We start from the raw sequence: 10,174 nt of genomic DNA on the forward strand, positions 1-10,174 counted from the left end.
CAGTATAAGCCTATATTTGAATCCCAACCTGCAAATAGCCAAGATATTTGTGACTCAGTTGTTTGAGCGTCTAAGCCTTCCTGAGATAGGATGTGCATGTGTGTGCAAAGTAAACAGTCCCGTGCAGGTCCGGGTGTTTAAAAGAATAGGCCTGCAGCAGCGCTAAGCTTGTAAAAGGCGACTAAATAGAGCTTAGAACCCTAGCCGGGGCACAGAGCACAGAGCAACTGGGTTGTGTGCCCCAGGTGGTGAAATGGGGTACCCCTGGCGTGTTACATGCTGTGGTTGTCAGACTAAAATACGGAAAACCTGACTGCAAACCATAGTGGTGCACCGTGTTGGGAAAGATGCCACGTTCCTCGCACGTTAAAGAACCTTACTGTGATATTCTCCCGGAGTAGGAACCATAGGGCTCCGCCGCAGGAGGCTAAATTGCCCGACTCTACCCACCTCTCCCTATTTCCAGTGGCAATCAAAATTTGTCGACCCCGTTATCCTTGTGTCCCATCCCATTTTTCATTTCATCATTTCATGTTCATTTTATCATCCACTTCATGTTCATTGCCTGAATATAGCTGAAATATTGCTGCTCGGGTGTTAAACCCCAACAAACAAACAAAGTAAACAAATTTATGTATCATTATGTAGCCCAACGTTGCAACATTACAATGGTTCCAGGAAAGTTGTGGTAACACTTAGTGCTTTGGTGTAAAATGAAAAAAAAAGTAACCCTATCCCCCGAAAAATCGCTTAAATTGACATATTTTTCAGTGACAAAACCCCTAGAGTATTAAGTACCATTCTGTGTAAGAATCAGGCAGTGGGTGGCCCATCATTTTCCCCAATGTAGTCATTTTTGCCTTAAATAGATTCAATACATCTAGAAAACAACCAAAAAGCCATTTAAGTTTTAAATTATCTTGAAGCATCTGTGACGTAGATATTTTTGATTGCTTTTATAGGGAAAGAATGCGGGAGAAGTAGGGTACTTGAAAAACATTGCCTATTACAGGTGAAATGGAAGAAAATATGAAATTCCAATAATTTTCATAATTGTCAGCTTGAAACTGAAAATAACTCGCCTGAAATGAGAAGATATGTTGAATACATCTCTATATAAAATACAAGTACCCAACATGTCTTTTTGTTTTACATCGATTATATGCTCAAATTAACATTTTGTTGAGGTATTCTTTTCACGGGTGGAGTGGCAATTTTTCATCTAATTGGACTTAATTGTACCATTATTGTCACATTGAAACTGAAAAAAAAAATACGCGCCTGAAATGAGAAGATTTGTTGGATACATCGATAATTTAAACTATTATTCCCAGCATGTCCATTATACACCGTTTATATATCAAAAATTAACAATCGGGTTCATTTTGAGTATTTTTTCCATGGGTGGCAATTTTTCACCTAACTTGACTAAGAAAAATTCAAATATTTATTACTTAGTCTCATATTGAAACCATATTAATGACCCATATCACACAAAAGCTTGTTTAAACTACGGTATTCTAAATAAAAGGGAAATGAGGGTGATAAAGAAATTTTTGAAATTTTTTAGTAATTGTTACCACAAAAAGTAATTTTAAGCACATGAATTAATCACGTATGATAAGGCACATTATCATCTTAATTATGAATGCCTTAGATATGAGTTTTACAGTGTCGGTAAGCTGTTAATACGAATTCTATTTGATACTGATACCAGTTTTCTAGGGATAGGGGGTAATATTTTTAACATTTTTAAAAAAAAATTCCTTCTTGGAATAGGATGTTCTAACTATAAAAGTTAATTTCCACAATAACCGAAAATATTAAAAATCGTCTACAAAATCATAAGGACGTAATTACACTGAAAAACTGTTTACTCACATGATTTATTAATATTTCTGCATTTGATTTTTTTGTCAAGAAAGATAATCTTAGCAATAAATTGAACCTCGTTATGACTCGTGAACCTCGGAATACCCTTCTAAAAATAGAAACCATGTTTACTTATAAATAGGATTGGGTACCGAGGCAACTTTTCTGATACAATATGAGAGTAAATGACGGGTCAACACATAATTTACAAAACGGGGATCCGATCAAATAACTTATTTGTAATCTATATTTATTGTACTACAACCCATACATAGTGACTGTTTGATACACTTCGGGTTAATTTTTTTTTTTAGACTTTTTTCTCTGTATATGTAGAGAATGATGCTATGTATTTCAATCAAAAATATTCTGTTGCAATTTTTTTAAGTTTAAAATTTATCTTGATACGACTACCAGATTGTAGCATTCCAGGAGTGCCCTATTGCACTACCTGAGGCACACAACCCAGTTGCTTTGTGGGCTGAACACCCTAGGTCCCGGCCAGGGTTCTGAGCACTATCTAATCGCCTTTTACGACAAGGTTAGCGCCGCTGCGAGCATATCTTTTGATTCCCGGGCCTGCACGGGGTCGAATGATTATTTAAAACGGTACCCATTCGTGAATATGTGTCTAAATCAGTTCAAAATAATGACTTATCGAAAGCAAACTTCAAGGGTTTTACCAATTCTGCTCTATCATGCATGTTGCATTTCAAGTCAACCTAGAAACTTCTATCTAGTTACATCAAAATCAATTCTTTTAAATATATTGATAGCAATGTAAATATGTAAGTTTGTAATTTATTCCCGTTTCAGGCAGAAGGTTTCCCTTTATTGATTGCACAGTTACACCCCTACATCCAAGGTGTGAGGGTAAGTATATATATGTAGCAAAATGAATGAAGCATTTACTTCAAGGTACAGATCTATTTGTCATTGTGATGCAATAATAGCAAAAAGGTTGCTACATTCCTCATTTATATCCCTGTGTGCCTCTTTCACTCCCACAAAAATGATAATTAAAAAAATAACCATCATCAATCGAAAAAACACCCGCGATGAATCTGCGTTTAAAAATTATGCCATTATTTCCGAATTATTTCATTCCGACTACAAAACGATATGCATTTTTTGTATCTTTTATAAGAATGTCAATGAGCCCCGTCCAGCGAATTTGAGAGGTTATTTTAGATGTTTTACCTTATTCGTGGTTAAATCGGAACTTGATGATATTCATCGACCAATTGAGACACCATGCACAGGACGCTTATTCTACCGGTGAACCTGGTCCATGCTAACAGTTTTTAGTGGAGTCCGAGTTGCTCATTTGCTTTTGTTACTTTGTTTGTATGATTTTAGTTATTCTATGTTCTTTGTTGTGTGAGTCTGTTTTCCATGTCTGGTCTATGTCCCTGGATTGCATTCGTTTGATTACCGCTATAACCTTGGTTCACTTGAATACTCTTTACCAAGAACCGCAAGTAGGACGCCCCCTCACACAACCCCAAAAATGAAAAACAAAATCTGAAAAACGAATTTATCATATTAGAATAGGAGGGTTTTTGTGTTCATAAAACAAACCCTGATTAACTTATTCATTTGATGTCCGCTAGAATCTTGGTTACCTTGATTACTCTTTCTTACATATTTGAAGCCATTTTAGACTGCTTTATATGTCGTGGCTGACGTCACGTCCACATAACAGATGGTAGGATTTTTGATTCAATACAACAAGTGTCTTTTGACATAAGATATAAGTTTTTATAAATCTACTTGTTCTTTTACTCTCGTGGCATTGTACACAATTCATTCTATACTTAGCACTAAGACAACGGTCACCCCATCTAACAATACCTTGAAAAAAGTCTGTTCTCTCCTTAAAAAGAATTAGTATGTGAAACAAATGTAGAACTTGGTAATGTTTTTCGCTTCGAATCACATTGTAATTTCTAATGACCATTGCAAAATGGCTATAGTTTTGTAAATTATTTTTTGAAGATTGTGGCACGGCATCTCTTTGCAATAATGGAATGTGTAAACGAAATCATAGAAGAGGTCATATCTGTATATGTTCGGAAGGATTTGTCGGTGATAAATGTCAGATAGGTACATTTGAGCATTGGCTATTTATTATTTTTGGATAATGAATTATTATATGATATACAAAATGAAAACTGTACTTAGTAAGAGTCACTAGTAAGAGTTAAAGAATCGCATTTTCCTTTATCTGGAGTATCAAACATTTAGAAGAATTAAATCAATCAAAATCTAAATATACAGTTAACAAAACAAAACAAAAAACAAAATATTAAGCAACAGGAAGAGACAACAAATAGTATAAAGTAATTCTGTGAAAATGTATGTTAACATTTATATTGAGCTATAGATTTAAACGTATAAAAATTCTAAAACATTTTACCCCCCTATAATCATTTTGACTGTTCTACAAATGTACCTACGAGGAAAAATTACAATAGGTTTGTATCAGTGTAAATCTTAGTACAAACATCATATTTAAAAGTTCTTTTTTTATCTCTCTATCTTCTCGCAAGAAATTGGGACTTCTTTTATGACTATCAACCTCTTCTTCCACTTTCTGTTTCAGCATAATTTACTGCATAAAACCGTTGAAAAATGTAGCTCTAATATGATGTTTCCTTTATTCTAGAAATTGACAGCACACATAACAGACAAAAGTTGACTGTAAGCATTGCATAGAAAAATGATTATAGTTTTAATTTAAATATATATATGTCTTTTAAATATTTTCAATGACAATATGAAAGATGTATTTTTGTACCTCTTTCATGCTTAAATCTTTCTTTATTTTGTTAAAATTATCATTTAACTTGCTTCACTTATCTTCTTTTCCCTTTAAGCTCTACAGTATTTCGCTGGTTCTAACTTGTAGGTATGCCTGTTTTCTCTTTACAACACGGTGTCAGGTTATATTGGATCGTCGTCTTTGTGTTTCTAATTGAAGTATCAACTATCTTAAGTTGTTGGAGATCAAGCATCTTGAAGACATATTCGAGCTGCCATAAAATTATTTCATGTACTTTTTGATGATACAGATGGGCTTCACCATATCTCCAGCTTTTTTTCGTAGGTAAATGCCCACCAATATAAAAGCATGACGTTAACTCTCTAATACACCACCTCATACAGCACGGATACTGTAAAATAGGCTTCTAAGTCGGGGGTATATTAAGCCTCTTTTATGTAACTACTATAGTTTTACGGTCGTCACTACTACACTATTCGATTGACCGATACATACTTTCTATCTCATAGATTAGATATGATATTTTCGATTAGATTGAACGTTTTACCGGATTAACAACCATCATGACAAATGACAATTAATTACATTGGAGTAGCTCCTTTTAACATACTGTGTCGTGTAAGATACAGAAAAACTTGACTCAACGGTGCAATATCGCTTTTTCTCTCTATTGCAAGTTTTATATGACACTACCATCGTATAAGGCGTTTAAGTAAGTCGTATATACATGTCATTTCCTTTAAAATTCTTTCAAAACGTTTCTGATGTTCGGTCAGTTAATTTTCGTATGATTTTGTGATATGTTGTATCGATCGTTGTGATGGACGCAGGACTTGCTAACCCTCCCGGGGTAGATAATTTCCATAACGTTTTTTTTTGTGGGAGTTCAAGTTCAAGTTCTTAAGATTTTCTTGTGAAGCCTTGTTATCCTTACCTTCAGTGTTTATATGTAGTTTTATTTTATTCGTTTCGCTAGGTTGTGTATATAGATCGTCTCTGTTTCCTGTATTCTTTTTTTAAATCGTGTACCTTGATCGTGATGTCTCTGGGTTGTCGACTGTCCTATTTTTGAAGCTACGGTATATTTTGCCGATAAATACACTTCGATAATTCACTTTAATACTGTAGTGTAGCATCGCAATTGTGCTGTTAAGACTTTAAAATAGGAGTCTTTAGTGCCGATAACCATACCGTAATGCATCATCTAAATACTGAAATTTCTATGCTGTCGATTTACTTCATATTTTAAAAATTATCTTTTTAAATTAGGTTAAGCTTATTTTGAAAAAAATAGTGTAATAAATCTATTTATATGACATTCTTTTTTATGAATTGATTTAGGGAAAATTTGTGTCACCTACTCTACCTTCTGGATCAGTTATCAAATGTGATTCTCTCTCTGGAGGTATTGATCAAAATCTGGAATGCGCTTTTCCTGTTTATGTTTATTTGAATACTAGTCAAAGGTAATCTAACATTAAACATTTCACGCTGTTAAGAATGTTCGCTGGTCTATTTAAGAATAACAAGGCTTTGATAGGGTTGTGGAATATTTTAAAATCTTTCATGCTAGAACAATATAAGAGGAAAAACTGATGGGTCAGTATGCTCGTTTTTGAGATATAAGCATTTGAAATTTGGCGGAAAAACGATTTATCTATATTTTGTCTAAGTAGGTTGTATGTATTAAAACCACTGAAGAAATAAGAAGGATTTTATAATAAAAACCTCCCAAAAAAGATTTTAAGGTGTATTTAATGAAATTTCGACAAAAAATCTTGGTGTCACTGGGCATAAAAATATGTATGCTAAAGAAATAGATAAAACTAGAGGAGTCCGAAAATCTTAATGAAATGGCTGAATATGACAAACAAACAGCCTTAAATAGTGTAATGATAGTTAAAACGGTAATTGTTTCCACTTTTGTCTCGATTGCTCTCTGTATGAGATTTCAATGTAAAGAACGTTTACTTTGACACAAAATGCTACTTTAAAAATGGAACAATAGGTCCATTATTAGCTGATTTTGCAGACCAATCATTTCTCATCTCCTTATCTACTTCACTCAATAAGTTTTGATATGAGTTATTTAAGGTTAGAATGAAAACAAATTTGTCTTCGAATTATTGTATAACCACATCTTTGTCCTTCAGTAAATTTGCAAAAGACCTATCGATCGATGTTGAACATATCCCATCAGACATGGCTCTCGAGCCAGCTTCAAGAACGGTGTTAAAACGCTTCCTTTTCTCAAACCCAGTCAGTGGATTTAACAATACTTACATGGGAATCGTTCGATTGAGTTCCTTTGGTTGGAAACCATTTGATTCTGGAATACATCATGTGTGCTTTGTCGTTAAACAGTAAGTCAACAGGTTTTACTTTTGATACTCGAAAGAATGTAGCGTAGGAATAATAACTTGATTTTGATAATTGTTTAATCAATTGTTAAATTATCATTTATCACTGTGATTACTATTCATATACACTAGACTCTTTCCCTCGACAACACCCAATTAACCCCACATTAGACATATCAATGTTAGCCCGGTATGTGGAGTCATTAGAGGGACTAGCGCCGCGATAACAGTGGTTTTCGAATCTTTTCGGAATTGAAAATAACTCCTTATGATTGAATAATGTGAATCATACAAAATACATCCTATTGGTTTCATGTATGCACTAAGTCGATATAAAAATCATTGTAGTTTATCGATTATGCATGGCTGAAGTTGTAAATTGTCATTTCTGTGAGAATGAGGCAGTGGGTGAAATATCGTATATAAAACCTACCATTTTGAAAGTCTGACTATTTGCACCATGGATATCAAGGGGAAAATATTTCATATCATTTTGTTAAAATAAGTTACAGTTTTATTAAATTGCATTGCATATGCACAATTCAAGGGCAGATAACTTCGAAGACCTCATTTTCCCAACATTTTATTGAAAAATAGCAAATCCAGTGATGAGGAGAACAAATAATGGCATTTTCAAATGAAGAAAGCATCCTTGGGTGAAAGTATCTTATCAGATTGATTGACATGCATGTTTTTGATTTTCTCAATTTGCGTGGTTCTTACAATAATTTACACTTATAATGTAATGCAAAACAAACTCATTTTAACACGGCTGAACTTCAATTTTCAGTGGGCAAACAGAAACAGATCACAGATGCTTCAATATTGATGTAATAGGAAAACGTACGTATACATTTTATTTTATTTTATTACCTAATTATAAGGTTTTATTTTGTTTATTAAATATACACATATTTTTCTCTATTTTCAACATCTATTCAGGTCAGGGCGATCTATTGCACTGTTGATGTACTATTGCACGGTGCAATAGTCTCCTTGAGGATTCTATTGCACTGACCCCATAATGACCTTCATCTAAGCCATTTGATTGGTTGAACTTTTTTTAAGCACTTCATTGAATTGGAATTTTCACACAAAAAACTCGTGTGTAAAAACGTAGATGTGACTCTCGTCTGCCAATTCGTAAACATGGAGCGGTCAATTTCCTATTCCTGGTCGAATGGCTGTCTCTTTTACATATTCCCCATTTCCATTCTTTATAATATCTCTTAGACAAATTAGGTAATAAAACAGTTATTAAATGGGTTGGATGCAATAGACCAGAACATTTGTCCTTTGGTACTGAGAATGCCTCAGGACAAATATTCTGGTCTATTGCATCCAACCCATTTAAAAACTGTATACTATAATCCGTTTGAGTTTTATAAATCTTCATGTTCAAAATAATTAAATTTTTAACTGCACTTGTTTTTCTGTAGTGCATACGAACTCCAAAAGCTTTAAAGTTGATGGATTGTTTGTCTAAAATATACATAATGACTTCAAATAAAACATTCAAGCTTTTAATTCAACTACAAATGAAAATCACAAATACTGATTTTCCGATGTCGATTTCACAACAATTCGTAAGTGTAAATTTAGTCTATATTTGAGAAGTTACTATAGAAATAAGTATTGTGACGTCATTACGATTTTGATTTTGATACTGTTACTTTTCCATTCCTATATGGGGAAACTCGGAGGCTCCGTGCTGTCGTATTTTATAGCTTGTTCGTTTAGCTCATCAGATTCCTCTCAAAAACGGTTTTCATATCACAACTTCTGAAAACATTTTTTTACCGTTTCGAACTTTGATACAAAACTATAACAACATGTTTTTAATTAAAATGGTATTGCTCATCCAGTATTTTTACGGAATTATAGTATCTAAAGCACATTCTTTCAAACAAAATTCGATGGTTTACTATTGCCTATTGCCCTTAATATATTTTCCAGAACAATACGTTTTTTTACATGTTTTCACAAATAGAGAAAGTCTACCCCTTATTTCATCCCTACGTAAAAACTGAACTAAGTAATTTATGAGTTTTGCACTACATCAATGAAATTATTTAGTACCTGGCTTTACTATTCCCAACCCAGTCCACTTGAATTATATTGACGGCCAAAGAGAACGTGGAATGAAAAGTTATCACATAGTTTGCATAGTTTGCTCATGAATTTTCCTTTTCCATAGAACTCTGAATAAGGCTGAGTTCATAGGTCCAAGTGCTTGTAATATTCTTTATATCATGCATTTTGCGGTAGATGCGCTGTTCCTCCTTATTGATAAGATCTCCTCTAAAGTCAGCCACAAACAAAGAATTGAAGGAATAGGTAGCGATTAGCGGAGCAGTTCACGTTGTTCCCAATGGAAGAATGCCGACCTTTTGTTGAAAAATATATTTGCAGCATTTGTACAACAACTTCATCGGTATTATATAAGATGATTTTGAATTTACTTTTTTACAACCTGTGGACCATTTTGCGAAATATTTATGTGTAACTTTGGTTCAATAATTTAGAATGCCTTCCTCTAAGTACAACACATTTTACTGGTAGAAATAAATGTACATAAATATACAGGAAACATAGATATGAACAGGAAAACAAAACAATTCATGACATAACGAGTGTCTCTATTTTTCGGAATTTCACCTTTATATTGCTAAATTTATATGAGATTTGTCCTGTTTTCAGTTATAAAGGTAATGAGCAAAAAGTATTGACGTGAGTATTTGTGTAGGCGTAAGTGGAATAATCGGCTAACTTAAATAAAAAGAAAACTTTCGTGAGTCAAGAGCCCGAACCTGATAAAAAATTGATACAGAAGATTAGCCTTAGAACAAAAACATCGATAAAAAAGGTGAACTAACCGTTAATTAGAAACATGAATCCCACAAAAAAGGGAGCATAAATGAGTTGCATTTTAAATCCTAAAATAAGATATTATCGATAGTTTACATCACCCTTAAGTTATTTCTTACTAAGAAGTACCATTATAATTGGTAAAAAAATTGAAATGTTAAGATAATTTCAAAGAACCAATCGGGAGTTGGTTTAAACTGTGATACGGAGATACTGTGTAGCGAAAAAAATACAATAAAATTACATATAAAAATTTAATATAAGAAAAGAAAACCAGAAAAACTAAAGC

The 10,174-nt window shown here is 33.3% G+C and overlaps 1 protein-coding gene across 1 annotated transcript in view; it reads left to right on the forward strand.

Annotated features, from left to right (window-relative positions):
- The window catches only part of LOC148618694 (uncharacterized), a 48,755-nt gene extending 38,753 nt beyond the window's left edge, over positions 1-10,002 (forward strand). The window contains exons 17-23 of the mRNA XM_088577851.1: positions 2,689-2,745; positions 3,871-3,978; positions 4,541-4,575; positions 5,999-6,123; positions 6,811-7,020; positions 7,808-7,860; positions 9,718-10,002. Of these exons, the coding sequence (XP_088433977.1) occupies positions 2,689-2,745; positions 3,871-3,978; positions 4,541-4,575; positions 5,999-6,123; positions 6,811-7,020; positions 7,808-7,860; positions 9,718-9,746 (617 nt within the window). The 3' untranslated portion in view covers positions 9,747-10,002. The remainder of the gene's footprint in view (positions 1-2,688; positions 2,746-3,870; positions 3,979-4,540; positions 4,576-5,998; positions 6,124-6,810; positions 7,021-7,807; positions 7,861-9,717) is intronic.
- Positions 10,003-10,174: the final 172 nt, after the last annotated feature.

Source organism: Perna viridis, chromosome 4, assembly GCF_037379345.1.
Source record: "Perna viridis isolate PV_CMFRI_1.1 ecotype Kerala chromosome 4, ASM3737934v1, whole genome shotgun sequence".
NCBI lineage: Eukaryota > Metazoa > Mollusca > Bivalvia > Mytilida > Mytilidae > Perna > Perna viridis.